Source organism: Enoplosus armatus, chromosome 1 (assembly GCF_043641665.1).
Source record: "Enoplosus armatus isolate fEnoArm2 chromosome 1, fEnoArm2.hap1, whole genome shotgun sequence".
Classification (NCBI taxonomy): Eukaryota; Metazoa; Chordata; class Actinopteri; order Centrarchiformes; family Enoplosidae; genus Enoplosus; species Enoplosus armatus.
In genome coordinates this window covers 5,637,616-5,658,870 of record NC_092180.1, presented here as the reverse complement: position 1 = coordinate 5,658,870, position 21,255 = coordinate 5,637,616, and the positions used below count along the sequence as shown (strand labels likewise).

General features: G+C 38.9%; 1 protein-coding gene across 1 annotated transcript in view; it reads right to left on the bottom strand.

Moving 5' to 3' along the window:
- The window catches only part of luzp2 (leucine zipper protein 2), a 63,814-nt gene extending 47,629 nt beyond the window's left edge, over window positions 1-16,185 (bottom strand). The window contains exons 1-5 of the mRNA XM_070905810.1: window positions 16,163-16,185; window positions 14,910-15,066; window positions 11,010-11,080; window positions 7,209-7,290; window positions 2,043-2,105 (exon numbers count right to left, since the gene is read on the bottom strand). Coding sequence (XP_070761911.1) covers window positions 2,043-2,105; window positions 7,209-7,290; window positions 11,010-11,080; window positions 14,910-15,066; window positions 16,163-16,185 — 396 coding nt within the window. The remainder of the gene's footprint in view (window positions 1-2,042; window positions 2,106-7,208; window positions 7,291-11,009; window positions 11,081-14,909; window positions 15,067-16,162) is intronic.
- Window positions 16,186-21,255: the final 5,070 nt, after the last annotated feature.

Sequence of the window (21,255 nt, the reverse complement as noted above, 5' to 3'; positions counted from 1 at the left end):
TTCGGTTAACTAAACAGGAGGTTAGGAAGCAAGTTCAGCAAAGCAAGGAGTACGTTCCCAGTCAAAAACATCACAGAACTTTATTTATAAAATGATGTGTGATTACCAAGTGGAATAATTTAATCAGCTGATGAAAATGACTTTTGCAGGAGAGCCAAGGTCGTCGTTCTGGCTGCAAGAAGGTGTGGTGGTAACTATTTCAGACCTCCTAACCTAAAACATGAACATAAAATTGGACAGCTTGTAAAGTTTAAAGGTGCCCTGTAGGGTCTTGTTAACAAACAAAAGTTCTGTTAACATTTGGTTTTACTCAGTAAAACACACGGTGTGTATCTTTGAGGTCTAATAAACGTGTTGAACGCATTTTCTTCACTAAGCCAAGCCAGCTTTTGCTGCATTGTCAAGATCCATGTTTACTAGTTGCCTGTGACGGCACATTGCTGTGCATCTTGGTGCATCACTGCCACCGATAGATCAGTGTAATAGTGTGAAACCACTGACAGGCACGTGCGACTTTATTTTGACCTCAATTTGATAGAAACAATATGGGATACACAACACAGCATCCCCAAGCATGGCACGACTGTGATGTTTACATACATGTCTGATGAATCCACAGAAACCTGAATTCTGGCAGATACCTCTTTAAACAGTTTGATCGCAGTTAATTGATGTCATTATGTCATTGTTTGGTTCTTCATTTGAAGCACTTGATCATGTTACCAAAGCAGAGTTTAGTCAAAATTGGTCTCAAATTAATTTGAACATCTGGCGAAAATCAGTTTTCTCACTGCAGCAGTGAGCAATATGGCATGGCAGTTTTCTCTCCATCATTTGTCATGGTCTGGTAATGTCATTACGTAGCTTGCCTGCAGTTAAACATCGACAGTACTGTGGCCATAGTGTGCCATTGTAGGGAATTATGAGCCTTTGTAACCTATTTTATGTTTCAATTATAAACAGAAGATCTTAATAATTGCTCTTTATGTTTGTATAATACACAGGCTATCATGTGTTCTTGTTCATGAAACAATTTATGTTATGAAAAAAAGTTGCTTATTACAAAATTAACTAACATTTGCATTTGTGAGAACGGACTCAGTTAATATCAGAAAATGGTAAAAAAAAAAAAAAAAAATCTGTCGTTCCATGTTTAAATGGTTAAAGGGTAAAGTCTTCCAAAGCTATAAAATTCAGTAAAAGTTACAGTATTGGTCTGCAGAAGTTTCATTTTGACATTTTTCATGTTACATAGCTGACAGGCCAAACCAAAGATAACAATGGAAACATCCAACTTTAAGCAACCAAACTTCTTTAAAGGCAGCTGTTGCAGATGTAGCTATGTTGCATTTAATGGGCCCTTGGTGTTTTGATGTTTTTTGTTGGTGTATTTTATTTATTTATTTTTATTCCTACAGATATAACAAGCCAAACGGTAATGTGGTGTCACATATTTTCAGTAAAGCTACAATAGTATTTGCCAGTAGAACTTTTTTTTTTTTCCCCCCCAGCTGTCTAAGTCATCAGCAGTAAATGTCAGATTTTGGTGTCAGCCCTTTGGAGTCAAAGAGAAAAAAAACGTCTTTTTAGACGAACTATTTTGCACTGACGTTCAGCAATCATGCAGAGAGAAATCCATCGCGGAAGAGGCAGAAGAAGAGAGACCAATTTCTCAACCGACACAAGCCAAGACAGTCATGATCACAATCATGATCAAAGACTCACTCCACTGTTTACAGGGTAAAGTAGATATATTCATGCCAGCTATGTCCACCTTTGATTGAAAGCAACAAGCTCTCCCCCCCCCAGCCTCTGGGGATTGTCAGAAGGCATTTGGCAAACACAGAAAATCATTAAATGAAATGGAAGCAGACAAGCCAGGGGAAGTGGGCTCCTGATCAGTAAATTAGAGTAAATTCTTCTTTTATGGTTACATATATACCTCATCAAGGCATAAACTGAGAATTAATGATGCTGAATGCAGGATTGTGTTTTTGTGTAGTGAGATCCAAACCAGCCCTAAGTGAAACTTGATGACTCACCTCTTGCTGTAAGTCCTTGATGATTTTGGTTTTTTTCTCCATCTCCACTTTAAGAAATTTGATCTGAAGACAGAAAAGGACAAAACACAGATGATCATAGTGAATGCTGAATACTGTGTGTTTTTCTTCCCATTCAGTGAACATATTTAATGGAGGTTATGGATGTTGAGTGTGCCCCATTTGAGCAGCATACGTGAAATTAAGTGCATTGAATGAAGGCAATTATGGCAATTAACAAAAAAGACATTTCACTATCTGATTTACTTTCCTCCACTATTAAAGGACAAAGCAGGCAATATCTTTCTTTGTTATTGTGAAAATATCCAATTAAAATACCAAAACCAACAAATCATCCCCACAAATACTTCCCCAGCATGTCTGTGGCACTTACCCCAAGACTATTTGTTAGTACTGAAGGCGCAAAACAGACGGGCACTGTGGTTTTTAGCAGATATTAATCAAGCGGCAGTAAATCGTTTTTTAAGGACTGATTTCAACTGCGGATTTATACACATTTGGTGGTCTATTACCTTTTTTTAAAACAGCAGGATGGTTTACGAGGGATTGAAAAATAAAATAAAATACAGTGCTCGCATTCATCGTAATGAAGGAACATGTAACTGTGTGCGCCATTGATGTATTTTTTTAAGTCTTTGGACAACAATGAATCTCTGGCACAGATGAATAGGCTGTATCAGGCTTTGGACAAACAGCACTTGTTTGTTGTATCAGTTCATTGTTGGTTTTGGTCTTTTCATCGGATTTGTTAACAATAACAAAAATAGACTATCACCAGGCTAACCCTTTAACTGATATTACTAATCTTGATTTATATCATATATTAGGCTACTACCAAAAGCAAATGTCTGTGCAGAAACAAAAAAAAATATTTCCCTTTTTTTTGTTGACAAAATTCAAAGTCACATTTTCTTTCACTTCCTAGCGAGGCACCCTGGGGAACTGTGAACCACACCAGTTGACTCACATCCCCAAGCATGGCATGATAACACCAAAGGTCACGTTCAGTCACTGTCATTGCCCCTGACAATAGGGAAAAAAAAAAAAGAAACATATAAATCAGAAAGAAAGACCGTCCTGGTCCAGCGTTTGCTCAGAATGTCACTGAATAAAAAGGAAATTAAAGCAGCCTCTATGCATTAGCAGTTAAGTATACTGAAGGCTTGTTAATATGCCAGTGCGAGTAGCAAAAGCAGGGCTGGCATTTGATTTATTGACTTTAATTTAACCAGTATGAGCAGCATTAGAAAGTTTACATTCAGGCCATATATTGAGGCTCCTCTTAAGTGACAGTAACGCAGAGCCACCCCACTTTTCAGCTGGCCACCCATCAAGGCTTAAAGACTTTTTAACTCTGATTAAAAGAAACCTCCGGCGCATATTATATTTCTCTCGTGTCATACAAAGTTAGTTTAGCATAACAAGTGTCCAGAAAAGTTCCATCCGAGACTGTCCGACTGTGGTACATATGATACACCGAGGCATTTCTTCTTGCAGTGAGCGGCTGCCTATTTTCCACAGTGTGCCTGATTTAATAGCCCGTATGCTTATCATGTCAGAGTGATATCTTTGTTTATCGGCATCCTTTTATCATGAGCTCAGCATGTCTTGGTGGTGCAGGCCTGTGGCTTATGTTTAGCAGCCAGACAGAGGTTCAAACACCAACTGCAGATGGCAAACAGCTGCCAGGGGCTACAGTATATTTAAAAGAACTCCGATAGAAAGAAGAATTCTGTGTGTGTGGGAGAGATACAGGTCAATGTTTCATCCTTCAGCTTTTCATTCTGAAAAGGTGTTTTTTTTTTTAAGCATTGTGTGTCCTTGAGAGAGGTCATCAAGATTATTCTGGAGGACAAATAGGAAAAGATTCATGGGGCTGGTGACCTCATACCAGGTATGTACCCAAGGGAACTCTAAACCAAGCCTGGCCAGTTGACTCACATCCCCAAGCAGGGCATGATAACATCAAGGTTCATGTTTAAGCCTTTTAGTCACCGCCACAGCCCCAGGGAATGGTTAAAAAAAAACACACACACATCCTGGTGCAGCATTTGGGTTTTTAGTTAAAAGGAGAAAAAACTAAGGTCAAAATAATAACAGTATTTAATGTGTATTTAAGCTAGCTCTCGCTCTATATGGATTTTGAAATGTAAATAATTAAAGTGAGAAGGAAAATTAAGCACTGCATGAGGTAGGTGTTGCACTAATGCAGTTGGACTATTGAGCTGGACTAAATGAGATATGGATGCAGAGGTAATTTTAATTGATTAGTCAATCGACAGAAAATGTACTTACAACAGTTTTAATAATCGATTTATCATTAAAGAGTTTACAGCCATGCCAGTGGTTCAGAAAGGCTGTACTTAGGCACAGCAGTGCTTTAAGCTAACATCGGCATGCTAACATGCTTATGTTTGGCAGGTAATATTTACGATGTCCATCATGTTAATTTAGCATGTTATCCTGAAGTAGCACTTAACACAAAGTACAACTGAGGCTGATGGGAATGTCATTAGTAGACCTGATGTAAATGCATGTCTGTACAAAATTTCATGGTAGTCCAAGACATTTTGAGACATTTTACTTAAAACCTAATATATTAAATGTCCTCATAATGGTGTTAGAGGAAAAGTCAGCCTCTGGGCACCATTGATATTTGCATCAAATTTTTACAGTCCACTCGATGGTGGTTGAGATATTTCAGTCTGGATCAAAGTGGTGGACTGAGATAACCATCCATAGAGCCAAGCTGCTAACGTGGCTACAACTGTTAAAATGTTAGTTGTGTATTTACTGCTTTTCTATATCATTGTAATTTTAATATCTTTGGTTGTTTTTGATCAGACAAAACAAGCAATATGAAAACATCAAAGGACAGCTTCTAAACATGTGGTCTGAAGTCTAATTATAAGGTAATGAAAAGAAATGTAAGTGGAAGCCCTACAATTATGTTGTGATTCTCCATATTTGAAGTTAAAGAGGCACCTCGCTTGGAAAATTAAAAGCCTTCTTCATGAAAACATAAATAGAGATTGTCTGGAATCTCTTCCCATTCCTACTTTTTTCATTTCTTTTAATTTCCCTATAATTTTTAACCAATTTTTTTGTGTTCTGCTTCATGTGTGCTTTTGGTGATTTCTGCACAACAGAAGCTGAAACTAAAATCTTACGTGGACACTAATATTTCTAAACCAGATACACTATTTCATTGTTCTGTTGAATGTGTGACATTTGCTTGCTGCAGAGGTGGTCTTTCTTGAATCTCAGCGGGGGTGATTAATACCATTTAAGAGAACATAAATGTCAACTCAAACCATAAAACCCAACAACTGGAATTTGCCACTGGTCTTAGGAAAATGGCAAGAATGTCACTTGAAATGTTACTGTACTACAGTTTATCTCACAGAGTGCAGTTTATTTGATTGTTGATCGTAATGTCATGGCTCACATTAAACTTCGTGACTGTGCAAAAGATGGCAGGAGTATTATAGGACAGGATTTTCATTAGCCTATATTGAAAACCCCAGAATAATTCCAGGCCTGTCAGTGCAGCCAGACGGGCTTCATGCTGATTTGTTGATAAGGAGTTTGGTGGCAGAACAAGAGGTGGTTTCGCTGAATAGTATGAAGATACAAATGTGGGACAATGCAGTAAGATATAGCACATGTATAAACACAACTTTCAATAACACAACACCTCCGTGGACTTGCTACAATGCATTTTAAATGAGTTCGTATTCCAGCAAACTTGGGCTCAAATGCAGCAGTTTGGGTTAAGAAGCTAGTGTAGTTCAGTTTATTCAACAGGCATACAATTTTATGTAAACACTTGTCCTCTGAAGAATTACCATTTGCTTGCAAGGCTACATTTTCTAAATCAAGGTCTTTAAAAGTCATTTCATTTCTCACACTTCAAGTGTAACAGAGTCTTTAAGATAATTTTATATGCTTCTTAAATGTGAAGGCACTGCCGACAACAAAGGACCAGTCTAGCACACTAATTAGAGGTCAAAGTGCCTTTAATTAGCAGAAGATCATGTATGTTGAACAATAGTAATTAATTATTTTTGTCATAATTACAGAGGGAGTAAAGGTAACATTTTCTGTTGACATTGAATGCGTCTTCCCATTTCTTTTCATAATAATGTCAATATGCTGTAACCATGAAAAATGCTGGTCAAGCAGATTCAGTAGTAATTTGATTTGGATTAATTTGTTTCAGCTCAAAGCCTTGTATAGAGACACACAGCCTTTAGGTAATCTTAATATACTCACTAATTGCTGTTGAGTTAAGTGGTGAAATGGATTCACACACGTTTAACTTGAACTATTTGTATGCATTTTGCAACTCAACTCCAAATACCACAATTATTAGCAGAGTATCATCTGCATACATATTTATTTAAGATTGGTGTGTAAAATAAAAGCTTTAGTTCTACAAACCATTACATTTGAAATGACTGGAGCTGAAATGATTAGTTGATTAATTGATTTGTTGCTCAACGGAAAACTAATTAGCAACTATTTCAATAATCAAATGATCCTTTCTCATTAGTCATATTAGTCAAGTAAAAATGCCAAACAGTCATTTGTTCCAGCTCCTTAAATGTGACGATTTGCTCCTTTTCGTTATCTTATATGATAGACTTAATATCTTTGGGTTTTGGACTGCTGGTCAAACAAAATAAGCAATTTCAACACATTGGGCTTCATCATTTCCCTTGGGCTCTGGGAAATGGTGACAGGTATTTTTCACCATGTTCTGAGATTATATAGACCAAGTGATTCATTGAATTTGCCAGATAGTGTTCAAGATACCTGTGTGGAATTTAATTAGAAGCAAAGTGACGGTCCATTGGGCAGCAGAGATGGATGGAAGGAAAGGTAGATACTGTAGATGGAGAGGTGGCTAGATAGATGGATAGATGTTCTTAGGTTATAATGCCTTTGTCCAATCTTATTAATTTCTGTTGGGCGTTTCAGGGGGGGCAAAGCTTTCTCTCACTATTTCATTTAAGTGGTGAGGCAAGGAGGTGAGAAAGCTGGCTGCTGGGTAATGAGCGTGTATCACTGAGGGGGCCCGTGTGACAGGTGACGGGGCTGGTTAGAGGAGACCGGATGTTGATGGTCAGGTCAGCGCTGTCTTACCGTGGCCTGCTGCTTCTCTGCTCTCTCATTTGCCTCATCCAGCTGCTTCTGCAAGGCTGCCTGGAGGGACTTCATCTCCTCTCTGTCAAGTGAGAGGGAAGTGAGAAACACTCTGTTAGCACATCCTCCTCACACTCTCAGAGGCCTCCACAGCTCTGTCACACAATGGCTTTCTTAAATATACCACTGGTGCACAGAAACTGATTTGCTTAAAGCTATTTTCACTTTTTTTGTAGGTTAACTTCTGTTGAGAAAAAGAAAGAAAACAGCAGTTTACTTGTGTTGTCATCTGTTATATTAGTTTAAGTCAAGTTCATGCCGTTTTTTGAGCAGTTAGACAAATGTTGACAAATGTTTTGAGTGTGCACAAAGAAAGCTGTGTGAATGTATTTAAATGTTTTACAAATTACAAACATCTTTGCATGAGTGACATTTGTAATTATGCAAAACAGTTTGAAACTAAATATGTTGAATAAATATTGTGATTTCACAAGTTTCACAAAGAATCAAGAAACACATTTGTGACAGTTTCAGCTTTACCTTTCCACTTCAAGAATGAATGATGCCATAATGCAAACATTAACACCGTATTGACTGTGCAATTAGGGGAGAAGGTATTTGTAGCATATCTGTAGCTAAATTGATCACCAAGAGTTGCTTTTGTTTAATTGTTCAAACTTTGTTTATGCATTCAAACATTTGAACTGCTTTAGTCTTCTACGATATATTTTCCTTAACGCACATAAACAGTTCCACATTTATTTATAATCTTCCCTGTTTGAATTCAAAGGTTCAGCCAATTGTTCTTTAGGTGGACGGCTGGTTATCCCGAAGATAATGCACAGTTTAACAAACACACACCAAGACAAACACCATGAATGGAAAAGGGAACTAGATTGTAGGTCAAAGAGGAGATTTATGAAGAAAGCATAATGTGTAGTATTATGTTGTATTATGTAGGATCCTATAAGCATTTGGAACGCTCCACAATGATTTTATGCATGCTGCATGAAGACTGGTGCTGCATTCAATATGTGTTTAACATAAATGTTAATGCATGAGCATGCAATGGGTATTTCAGTACCGTTTGATGCTCCTGTTCACAGATAACAGCAATGCACACTGAATTATGAATCAAGTGGGAAAGTGATGTGGGTCAGTGGTTTCAAAAATGCTTGTAGAAATCACATCACAAGGCAGCCCAGTTAAATTAGAGGTAACAGTCTATTTACTGTTTCCAAGCATGGCTGTAAGTTTAAAAGTACATGACGCAGTCGTAGTTGGCCGGGGGTGCTGTCAAGCAGCAGTATCTGCGAAGGCAATACAGCAACGCTTAACGTTTGTATGGAAAGCACCTCGCTGCTAAACAGCCATACACTCTTATATTTTATATGCCAGTGGTCTTGTCTCTTGGCATAAGTTCAGCCTAGCAAACATTTTTCTTCACAGCGACCAGCCAACCACCACTGCTTTGGCATTTCATTTATATTCCCACCTCTTGCATCCGAGACTTGGAAACATTTTGTACAAACACGATCAGAACTGCCCAAACTGACATCTGCGATTGATATACTTTAAAAGCACAGAGAAGGGAGCCTATGACAAGTGAGTAAAAACTGGTTGACAGCAGGTTAAATTACACCTGAATTAGTTGTTACTGTTCTGAAACCTTAAAATCTTACATGTTTACTGTGTGAACCTGGTCTGTTGGTAAACATTTTTTTGTTGCATTACAGTTTGTAGCAAAATTATTTTCAGAAAGCAATCAAATGGCTGTTAAGAGTTGTCAAAAATAAATGACTTGCAATGAATCACCTGTCTGCATCTGCCATGATGGAGTCAGCTGGTAATCACACTTGGCAGACATGGAACTCTAAAGGTGGATTAATAACACTTTGAAAAAACTGCAGCTCACAAATGCTAGCTAGGCAACATTGAGCCAAGCTGCTGTTTTATGGTTTTTAGCCTGATGACATGTGAGAGCTGCCATGGACTGGTGATAGGCTATTGATTGGCTATCAAGATACTGCACACAGGAGGGCTGGACTTCAATCAGGCTGACATTTCGGAGAGCATGAAGGCCACAAATGACTCCTAATCATTAAAAGTCTCATTACACACAACATTAATCAGACAATCCTAACTGGTAAAGCACTTTAGATAAACACTTTTCCAGCTCGCTTGCAAAGAGATAAAGCACTAAATCACAAAAGCTTCACGTGCTTTTTCACAAAAGGTGCGTTATTTTCCAATATACAAGAAGGTTTTATGATTGGATTATGCATGATCCACCTGCTTCTGTGTATACTGCCATGTATAAGCAAACTGGGCAACACCTTAAAATAACCAGCATCAATAATAGCCAATGAGCCATTATGAAAAGCTTATTTTCTCCATCAGCTTCTTATTATAAGTGATGTGATCCAATATGAACACACTCTCATTCCAAAGGTAGAACAGTTTTGGTTGTTTCACATTTGAGATTTGTGTGTTTCTTTCTTTCTCTGGCCTTCTCACTGGCATGAAGTGGGCGGGACTCCATTGGATAAAGGACTCAAAATGTGATGACAGATGTGGGATTGTTTGTTTGTTTTGCCGGGCCACTGTCAATCAAATCTGAGCAGACTACCCCCACACAGTCCTGAGGAAGCGGATCAGCTGTTTATTTGAGTGTTAAACTCTCAATAAATAATACCTAAAGATGTCTCTCGGGTAATGTAACAATCCTATAGGTTTATGTTATGACCGCAGTTTTAATTATTTCAACTTAATTTCTGAAAAATCATGTTTTGGCCATTATTTTGACTTTGCAGATGGCTCAATACTACAACACCCACGCTCTTTTACCGCTGTTGCTATGGAGAGGAAGTCAGTCAGAGGCGTGAATAAGAGAGGTAACTCTTTACCATTGAATTTGTCAATAAATCACAGCACCATAGTTACTGAATTCATCCAGGTTTTAACCCATAGACTGTATATAAAGATGGGCGACGCATCTCCACTTCCTCCCACTGTACAAAAATGAAGCCAAAATATTCTGGATACGGGTGCTGCCATCTTGCGCTGGTGATGTCTATGAGAGTCTATGCAGTGGTGATCAGCTAATGGAGCCGTGGTGCGAGGTCCCGCCCATACACCAGCCCGACCCAATCGCCAGAACACCACAGTCAATCTCAGCTGTCAATCATGGCCGATGTTCCATCCGCTAACATGGGGCGATTGAGACGTTTTGGCTTCACTTTTGGGGAGCAGTCATGTCGTGCATCTTTATATACAGTCTATGGTTTAACCCAGAATCCAAAAATGTATTGTTTTATGCTGCAGATTGTAGCTCTGTGATTGGATGTTTCTTGACAAAATGCACCCTTTTTTTGTATTTTTGTTTTTATATATATTCTGACCTTGTTATCGAAGAACCAGATATGGTCTAACACAGTTGTTTTCCTTCGTACTGATGATTTAACCGAGAGTTTCATGAGCCCACACGAGCTGTAGAAGAGCTCCATCTCTGAGTCATGTAACATTGTGTATGGGAAAAATGGAGGGGACTTCATTCGGATCCAGACGTGCCCGAAATAGCTTCCACAGGCTTTAATATGTATTAATTATAATGTACTGCTTACACAACTCTTAATTGATGGTGAAGGTGTTCAGAAAACATCAAGTGCCTTACATTTGATTAATTCATCAGCCGTTACTGATTTTTATTATAAATTCCGAACCTAGATTTGGATGACATGTGGGAGCAGCACGGTGCTGTTGGTAACTCATGGTTAAGTCATTCAAGATGCCTCACTTTACCTCTGTTTGTGGCTGAGCTCCAGAATCCTCTGCACATCCTTCTTGGCCACTGAGTCATCATTTTTCAGCGACTAAAAGAGAACAGAAGACACTCTGTCATGTAATATGCAAAACTGTGTCTTTCCTGAAAAAAACAAACTCCAAAATGTGATTTCAAAGCACCCACAACAGACAGGGCAAAGAAAATATACTGTATATACTTTCCTTGAACTGTATAGTAATGTCTCAAAATGTAACCCAGGTTTTCAAGGTTACAAGTTCCTTCAAGCAACAGTCAAAAGCTTCAGTGTTAACTATGCGAGTCATGGAGGAGCTAAATGCAGAATACTGTAACGAAGTGTCAAAAGCACCAGAATCATAAAATAATTGAGATGAATATTATAAAATGATGCAGCAGATGTTAAATGTTGTTGATGCCCCAAAAAAGGATATAGCCTGTAACAATCTGGTGATCAGTGTCTTCTTAAACATCCTAACGAGGGCACAGGCAGGCGCACAGATTGGGTTCTACTGGCGCCTAAGCACCTGCCTGATGGGTAATTATGGATTAGTCAGGTCTCTGATGGCTCTACAAGCCCTCCAAGATATTTTTTATTTGTTACGAGCTGAACGGAAATTTCCAGACTTCTAAGAAAATGTGGACTCACAGGGAGAGATAGCTTTTCTTTAAACTGTGCTTGAAGGTGATATCTGTGGCAATTAACACCACATTTGCATAAACCCTGTTTCCCCCCGTCACAGAGGAGATGTTTCTCCTCCTCCCCAGTCCCTGACTTCACTTCACGTACATTCATGTTGAAGCGCAAGAACAGCGCGAGGAGCCGACAGCAGCTCTCGACAATAGAGAATGTGTATTCACTTCAGATAAGCTAATGTTAACTCGAAACTGTGCAATTAGAAAAATAAAACAGCTTTGAATTGTTGAAATTACATCAGTTCCTGCTTTCTCTCTCTCTCGTATCCCCTTGAATTGAATGATTTGTATTTTTTGTCATATAGCCACGAGTCAAATGGCTACTTTTCTACTCCCCCCTGCATCCTTGTCCACGAAAAATGGATGATAAAAACTCCTTATTTTGTCATCTGAAAACAGGCTTACTGTCGCAAAGAAGTTAACAGTTTGAATGCACCCCAGTTGGTGCCAGAAATCTTCAAATACCCATTCTGGCCATTTTCAAAAGCAGGCCATATTCATGAATTTTAAAATAAGCGGCGGTAAGAAACAAAGTCTTGAGTTCAGTTTTGAGATACTTTGTGACTTTATTCTCCACTCTACCTCAATTACTTTGTGCCATAAAGCAACCCATTTAATTTCACACCAAACTTGGCCCAGTGTTACGGACTGTAAAATGCAGCGTAGAGGCTTCTGTAGTTACATAAATGTCTTAAAGTGAATATGGAGGTAATTCACAGATCCTACATTTTGTCATGTCTAAAGTAAAAGAAGAAAATGTTCACTGGAATAAGTGACTGTCCTTCACGCATATCACTGAGCTGTTATTATACAACTGTTTTCAAAAACTGAATAAGGATCTACTGCATCACAGGATCACCGACAAGCTTGTGGCCCCTACAGATGGAGTCTACAGTCCTGTATATGCGCAAATCCCTGCAGGTTGTGTGATTATGACAGTGACCGGCTACTTTTAACTTATGTGCAAATGTCTCATGAGGTTATTTTTCAATCCAAATTGTTGCCAAAGCCCACAGTTGGGTGGCACGGCAAAATAACTCCTATTCTTGTGCTAACTGCTCGACAGGATCTCACCCGGGAGCCGCTGCCAAGAGTAAATTCCCCATCACACAAAAGCTTAATTATTAGGGTTTCTGACCTCCACCTATGGGCATCTCGTTAAAACCATAAACACTTGCCCCATCAAATCTTTCCAGAAATACTAAGTGCTTCTCCCTGTTGACTTGATTCTCTTTTAAAAGTTGATGATTTTTATGTAGATGATGTTTTCCCCCCTGAAGAATAGATTTATTCCACAGCACACTATTCTAAATCCAACCAACCTCTGCCCTGCCCAGCGTGCTGGCGCAGGGCCCAGGGCCAAGATAGATGCCAACCTAGCTAGCCTGGAGTGAATAGACATCAAAGCCTGCCCCGGGGATGATGATAGCCAGACTACATGAGCTTTTTCCAGACACATGGGACATCTCTCGCAAACACACACACAAATGCACAAAAAGTGTGCATATCACTTTGTTTGATTATTGATTTTCTCACAATTCTATTGGCCCACAAAAGTCGCCTGAAGCCTAGAAATATCACCTCTATGCAAAGAGGAAAACATCACTTAGACTGCAGCCGTGGGAGTGCTGCACAGAAACCCAGGGCATCTGGCACCCAAGGTCTGAATGTCCAAGAGGGAGGCATGCTTTGCGAGATCATTGTGGCATACGCTAATGCGACTGAAAATACTAAATGATTCAAATATCTGAATGTATAATTGAGTTTCTGTTCATTTCTTGTCATTGCCAAGAGCTGTAATGAAGTTGACCTAAACTGACTGGTGGGAAGTGATGTGTCGTAACTCACTGAGATAATTGTATTTTGTGAAATGCTCACAGAATAATAATATCTACAGTATAATAAGGTACATTACTCGATAAAATGTCCAAGACCAGCATTTGGCGGAACCAACAGAAAAGGGACAATAATCCTCATTATTATCCAAAGTTGTCTTATGAAGCCGTTTTTATTCTCACTTCATGCAAAGTCACCCTCGGCGAAGGAGTTGGAGAATATATTTTTGTATCTTTGTTTTCAGTCCAGATTTAAGTAGGGTAAAAAACTCAAAAACTCCCCAGCACAAACTGGTCTTTAAATAACAATACGTTGCATTTTTGATTTAATCAAAAACAAACATCAGAAACCTGCGTGGACATCTCATGGGAGCCACAGGTTTGTTTATAATCTGGTTTGAAAAGCAGCCATTATTCTTTTGGAATAAATGTGTGCCATTAATTAATGAGGAACACACTTAAAGAAAACTACAGTTTATAACAACTTGGGCTTCATTTTTGTAGGGAAGGCCATCTGTTATGATAACATTGTTTTCTCTAAGCAAACAAGAAACACTAGTGGTCAGACCGTTTTGCCAGTTTAATTTATAGATTTAAAACTGAGAGTTAGTGGAACCAGGTAAACTGTGTCATAGGTCAAAGTTGAACTAAAAAGGTGGTCTGCAATGGATGTTTGGGTTGTAATTTTACAGGTAGCCTTTGTTTTTTCTTCCAAGTAAATGTAACTCACCTGGGTGGTTTCTTTTCAACCTGCATGACCTGCACCTGTTCGTGGTGATGTTGCCGTGTTCCCAGAACTATGCAATTATTTGGCGAGTACAATGTTAACATGACTGATGTAACCAAGGGCTGCAGCTTTGAAAATAAAACTTAAGTTGTAATAAACTGGAGGAAGGAAAACCTTTAAGCAGAGTATTGCTGATTAGAGTTAAAGGCTTTGAAAACTGAACAGAGCAGTGTTGTGAAATGATTGCCGTGTCAGTCTTTCCTATTTTATCTTTGCCTTCTCGCCCTCTCTAAAGCTCTTTGTAACTGCCGTTTTATTTAGTGCTAAAAACGCTTGCTCACTTACTAATTGATCTGCTTTTCCGTCTCTGCATTGCTTATTCAGCAGCTGCATTTCCAGTAACATACCACATACATAACAATGGGTGGGCTCACCAAACTGAAAAACATTTTCACATAAATATTTAATCGCAGCGAGTTGTTACACAGCAGATTGATTGAAAAATAAGGGAAGGAGTCATGGGTTTCCCAGTCATCAGATGGCTGAAAATAGAGGCTGGAAAATTACCTCCGGCCCAGAACTCGCAGCCAACTAGGCCTTCTAACGTTGCTGTATCTTTCAAAAAGAAACGGTAAAATCCAAACCTGAAGGTTGCCTTTTATGCTGTCCAGCTCCTTTGATGTCTTGGAGAGCTGGTGCAGGATGCTGCTTCGTTCACTGAAGACTTCCTTTAGCTTCTTTTCCAGCCCATCGTAGCTTTGTCTGTTGAGAGAGTGAGATTTCACTATTATGTGTCTGCCACTGGTGAGAGAATTCACTCTTTATTGGCACCCTTGGGAGAGAGAGGTGTTTTGAACGGGATTAAAAGCACCATCGTTAAAGCTAAAGGGTAGAGCAATAGGGGAGAAAACTAATATCTACTCGGCCCAGTCCGCAGACGAATAAAAGAGAGAAAAAAAAACTTCTATTCCTTTCAATCAACCAATTTAGTGAAGGCTCGTTTTACAGAGATAGGTCTTTGGACCAGCGGTATGCCCCTGCATCTCCATTTAAATATTGATGTAGTGCATCCAATTGTTAAGGGAGAAATTCTACAGGGCACATTTGTTAAATCCTGTTTTTCTCTGAACTCCTATTGAATGTTCTTCAATGTTCTTGTCATTTATTACTGAACTTCCAGAGAGGCAAATATTACTTCACAACACGTTAGCATGAACTATAGTCGTTATACAGATTTTCTTTTTTATTGTGAATGACAAACTGTAATCCTCACTGAGTGATGTACTGAAGAACTGGGCACAAAGAAGACCTGGGTACAAACCTGGTGTGCAATAAGTGAACAGACACAGGAAATGAAAGATGACCCAACACACCTGGTGTTTGGTGGCTGTTTAACAACTTGATCTCTTTTTTACCCCTTTAATTGACATGATCAGAGATAAAAGAGTTACGAGTTACCATATGTTCCCTTTCACTGCCTGACACAAATCTAAAAACTGAAAAATCTATTTTTCATTTAATCTAACATCCTTGTTTACTGACTCAAGGACAGCAACAACTCTTCTGGGAGGTGTTTAAAATCGAGTCTATCTGAAAGTGGTTACCCTGCTAATAAAAGAGCCTCGAGGCCCCAAATTTCCCCTAAAGCCCATAAATTGGATTACTTTGATGACGCCTCGAGTCTAATTGTAAGTGTTTATAATAGAAAGAAGACAAAAGATCCCATCCACCCTACGTATCTGCAGATAGCAGGGACACGTAAAAAGAAGAGGTCATGTACAAGTGTCTTAATGTAATCATAATGATAACACTGGATCATCAGGAGCAGAGTTGTGGTGTGTTTATCAGGAGACAGGTCATTTAGTGTAATGGCCCTGCCTCACACTGTGATCCTCACTTGCCCCCCTTTATTTTGGCCATTGCTTTGCAACTAGGCTAATGTAGAAAAGAAAATCTGGTTTAACAACAAAATGGTACACTGGGACAGACAAAATAAACACCTTCAACAGGCATCATACCACTATATGTGAAGTAATTTGAGAATGATGTGTTGAGATTAATAATCCACACATAGGGGCTACAGAGTATGACTTGAACAAGCTAAAGTAGAGTCAAATTCAAGATTAAATTCAAATTAGTAATAGATAGGTGCAGTAAGATGGTTGGTAACAATCAAACTAAAGTTTTTCAGAAACTTTTTACATCCATCCTCTGCGAGAATCCCCTCGCTGTAACAGTTTATTCAGAACAGGTTAACAGTTAAAGTAAAAATGATGTAAAACACATTGGTTAAGGCAAGATGGTGGTTTTGCATCTTTAACATTAACTAAGTGCTTTGAGTGGCCAAACATAACCATAAACACTTAGATCCTGCTTTAGGAAATGATTGCAATTGAAACATTTCTGAAGATTTTGCTTGAAACTTCCTGTATAAACATTTTGCAACTTGGCAGATTTGTTAATTAAACAGGTTTTCTCATTACACAGATAAAAAAAACAAAACTAAATTAGGTTGACATTCAGTTTCTTTCAAAAAGTATTTGTTCTTGCAAATGAGTAATATGTACATGTAATTTTTAGGAGACAGAGTTGATCAGGAGGTAAACCCAGTCGAAATTTAAAATCTGGGTTATGGATAAAGAAATAACCCCAGCAAACACCAACACAGCTTGTTAAAGAGATATTTAGTTTTTTTCTCCACAAGAAAATTCTAAAGATCAAAAGAGTTCTCTGCTTACTTCTTTATGTACTCAGAAACTCCAAATGACAGCAACAGCTCCAAGCAAAGCGTATGCACTTGATATAGCTGAATAATTCCTTGCTAAATGCTTGCTGGTAGTCACAGAATCTCTCACTAAAGTCCATCTTCACATTAATCACTTTTTATAGGTGAATTGGATTGACCATTCCTCACTGCCGTCCAAAAAGGGGGAAAAAAAGACAACTGAAATGCTCATGGATGGAGTCGAGTGCTGCCACATTATTCTGAATCCATGGCTTCATTTCAGCCTGGGCTGTCTTCCAAAAACCCTGCACACCCCATGTCATAGATCCCAGCAGCAGATCATACACAATAACACATAAATCACTAATAGAAAAGCAACACCTGGGAAATAAATAAATAACACGGCATACTGAGTCCCACACATGACTTGCCACCATATGGCATTGGCGGGAAATGTATTGCAGGTTCATGCATCGGGGGAAGATTCCTCCCTGTCTGCCATATTATTCATTGCCCAATGGAATAGACCCTTGGGTATCTGTGAAATGAATAAGATGCATAATTTGAGCCCCACTGACGCAGAAACATGTATATCACAAGGTTCTTAGATAAAGTCTGGATGTTTTTCAACCCAATCCACTACAAACAGCTCATTACAACAAACAAATGGTAACAGCTGCACGATTGCACCACAACCTCCTAAGAGCCCAGTGTTCTTGCAGCCTCCTCCCAAACAAAGATCCCCCTTTCTCAAGGCAGAGAAGTGCGATAATGAGGACCAGAATGCCTGACAAAAAGGCTTATGATCAGAAATGGCACCACCAGGCACGTGGCCATAAAGCAGTGGTGATGAGATAATGAAATCTTTCATTTCAGACATCTGCAGTTTTAAAATCAGTCCCTGGCTGTCTTCATCAAACTCATCAAACTCCCAAGACTGACGGGGAGGCGTCATTTATTGGATCTGATTATTGAGGGCAAATATTTCTTTACCCTTGGAGCAGGTCTTTGAGTTATATGAGGCTGACCCTGCAGTGTGAAATAGAACTACTGAGGAAACGCCACTGAACACTACAGTCAACATCTAAGCAATGGCTCAATAAAGGCAGCCAAGGCTGTGGCATTCAGCCTCACAGAGAGAGCTGCAGGAGCTCATGGTCCACTGTTGACAAGGGCTAGTCTGTAAATACTATTGTAAGACATAAGTGCAGCTTTGCTGGACAGCCTCGTGACACATTTGCAACTACTGAAATGTTCTCATATACTTTATACTGAAACACACAGTATGTCCGTCACGTCACTGGTGGTTTGCGTCGGCAAGACCTGGAGCCTTGAATGAGTTCTTTGACGGAGAGACAAGGTTCAGTCTTATGACACTGCTCAATAACATACTGTAGGTCGCACCCAGAATGTGATTGTGTGATGTGTGATTTTCATGAAAAGGGTGTATAGTTAATGTCCAGTCTATTCCCAGTATCCACTGGATGCATGATGGTACAATCTTTCAGTACATGTCTATCTCAACGAGACTGATGTACCCTATTGTAAACTGGTTGTGTTGCTATACCTTCATCCTTTTGTCATCTTTATTTATTTATTTAAGTATATTTCCGTCTCTTTTGTGCTTTGTTATTCTTCTTATTTGCTGTTTATTTTTTTTGCATCTCTTCTGGGCTCTGTTATACTTTTTATTTGCTGTTCGTGAGCGTATGGAACAGGGGAATCAATCCTCTGCCAGTGTTGTTTGTTCTGTTGGTACTAAAAACAAAAACTTAGTTGATAACAATCACAAAAAGATGGCTCCCCATTTGTAGAGACCTATAAAACTTAACACAAGGACATTGAGGATATCATCCACTATCTTCTGCTTAGCAATTAGCTGCAGTAAAATAATCATAGAGGAGCTCAGTGTGTAAGCAGGTTGAGTAATCTGATGCCCCCCCCCTTCCCAACATGAACTCTCACTGCTATTTTTGGAAAATTTGCAGGAGACAGTCGGTGGTTCAGACAAGGACAAATTAAAGGATTCCCTTGGGCTGAGTGTCTTTGGAGGCCCATCCACTACCAGACCTGTTATTTTAATACCCACCCAGAGCTGAAATCTGAACACTATCAATCACTCATTTCACATGTCAACCATACGCATAATCCAATGACCATAATAAATACACAGCCAAGAACCTGTCAGTTTTACATAACGGCATGTCCCCTTGGAAATTAGACATGTTGCTTTCCAACCTGAGGAAGGCGCTGCCTCTCTTGCTTCTCCGTCTTATATCACTGAAACATCTACTATCCATAACAACAAACAATTTAACAAAATCTGAAACTAAACTGGCCACCTATCTCTTTTAGCAACGTCACCTCCCTCTAAATGTTCCTTTTTATTATTTTGGAACAACCACCTCTTGCCCTCTTGCTGCATTGCTCAGTATCTGTTGTGGCTGTGTCAGCAGCAATTTATGTAACTTTACTTAAAATAATTCAAATCACATGCGATTTAACATGATAAATAACTTATTTTCTACTTGACAGGGTCAATTCAGGGCAAGAAAGAGACTCTGTTTCCCTTTAAGTTTACTCCCAAAGTGCTGTTGGGATGCCTTGCGGCCTATTTCTTCCCCTGGGGTTATGTGCTGTCCACAGCACCCTGGTTTATTTATTTATGTACCAGAATCTCCAAATACAGCACACAAAAACAGGATCAGCCATCAGTTATTAAACCAATCTTAAATACAAATTGTGCGATATTTGCTGTTATTTGTTTGTAGATGAGTTGAGATTAAAGATGTGGAAAAACAAAGCTAAGCTGCAGCAACATGTAGTCCTATTCTTCTGTTTTTCTTTTTCAATATAAAGTGGAAGCAGAAAGTTAGCTAGCAGTGGTTAGGGGGTTAAATTTCAACTTTAAGGCATGATTACATTCAAAAATGTTCACGTGATTCTTATTACATGAACATCTGATGGAATTAGATGTAAAGATTGCGTCAGTATTCATCAGAGGGTCCAGTGACCGTTGCTTCCCAGTCTTGGACTTGTAAATGAAAACACATTCCAAGCAGTGAGTGCAGTGCCAGTGTTACGCATTTTAAACACCATCCCATGTCCCTGATTGTAGGATCAAAGCTAAATATTCAATATTTTACAAGGTAACAGCCACAGAAACCAACAGCTACTGAGCATAAAAGGCGTTTAGTTGCCGTCATGCAGATTATATGCAGACAGCGGTTTATGTGGTACTTCCAATTTCAGGCTGGATTAATTATGCCATTAGGAGGGGGCAAATAAATAGTTTTAATAAGGGGGACTGCCCAAGGCCTGTCAGCGAATTAATATATTCCTCTAGCAGAGCATGACCACCATCCAACATCTGCGACAAAAGTCAGTCATGTTTACCAACTGTTGTATAAACATTGCAGACAGCAGGGAATATTAATTGCATGCATGTCAGGGGATGCCTGGCATTAAATCTTCTTTAATTGTTTAGTGGAGGGGTATGATGAAACAATTGGTGGCGAGGAAGCCAATCTCGCTTTGTCAGCAAAGGTCAAAGTAATGCACACCATATCCAGGACATCTATTGGACATATATGTACACATCTCAAAACCAAAACAGTACAAATATAAAAATATCTACATTATTGTTAAGTTTAATGTCATGTTTTGTTTGTATTATTTTGTACTGTAGGTAATATAACTCTGAGAGAGACTTGAGTCTTTGCATTTCATTGAACTAATGCCTTTTTGTCTCAGCCGTGAAGCCAGTGTTGTTGGCAAATATTCAGTGATTAGCCTCTTTTATCTTGTATTTTATCCTACTGAGTGTAGACTACATCAAAGATATCATTTATTTTCTTGTAGTGCCCAAAGCTCCCCCAAACTTCTAAAATTATCTCCAAGCTTGCTGTTGCTAAGTTCTTCTGAGGAAATGTGGGTATTTATGGACGCTGTTGGGCACTAACAAAATAAGGGTGTGTATTTGTAAGGAATATTATTTATTTTCTTTTCATGTATTACTGACTGCTATAATTCTGGGTAATTCTATGTTTTGACAAGCATAATCACACTATGGGATGGCCTTGTGGGTATTATTGGAGTATTGCAGTGGCATACAAAGTTTTCAGCATGTCACTGACACTGCAATTGTTGAGGATTATTTTCTCTTTTCAGCTCTACTCATAAAAGCTGCTGAAAGTAAAGCCAACACATGACCGTATGTAGTGTAAAAAAATTATTAATAGAAGATATATAGAAGTATATATCTT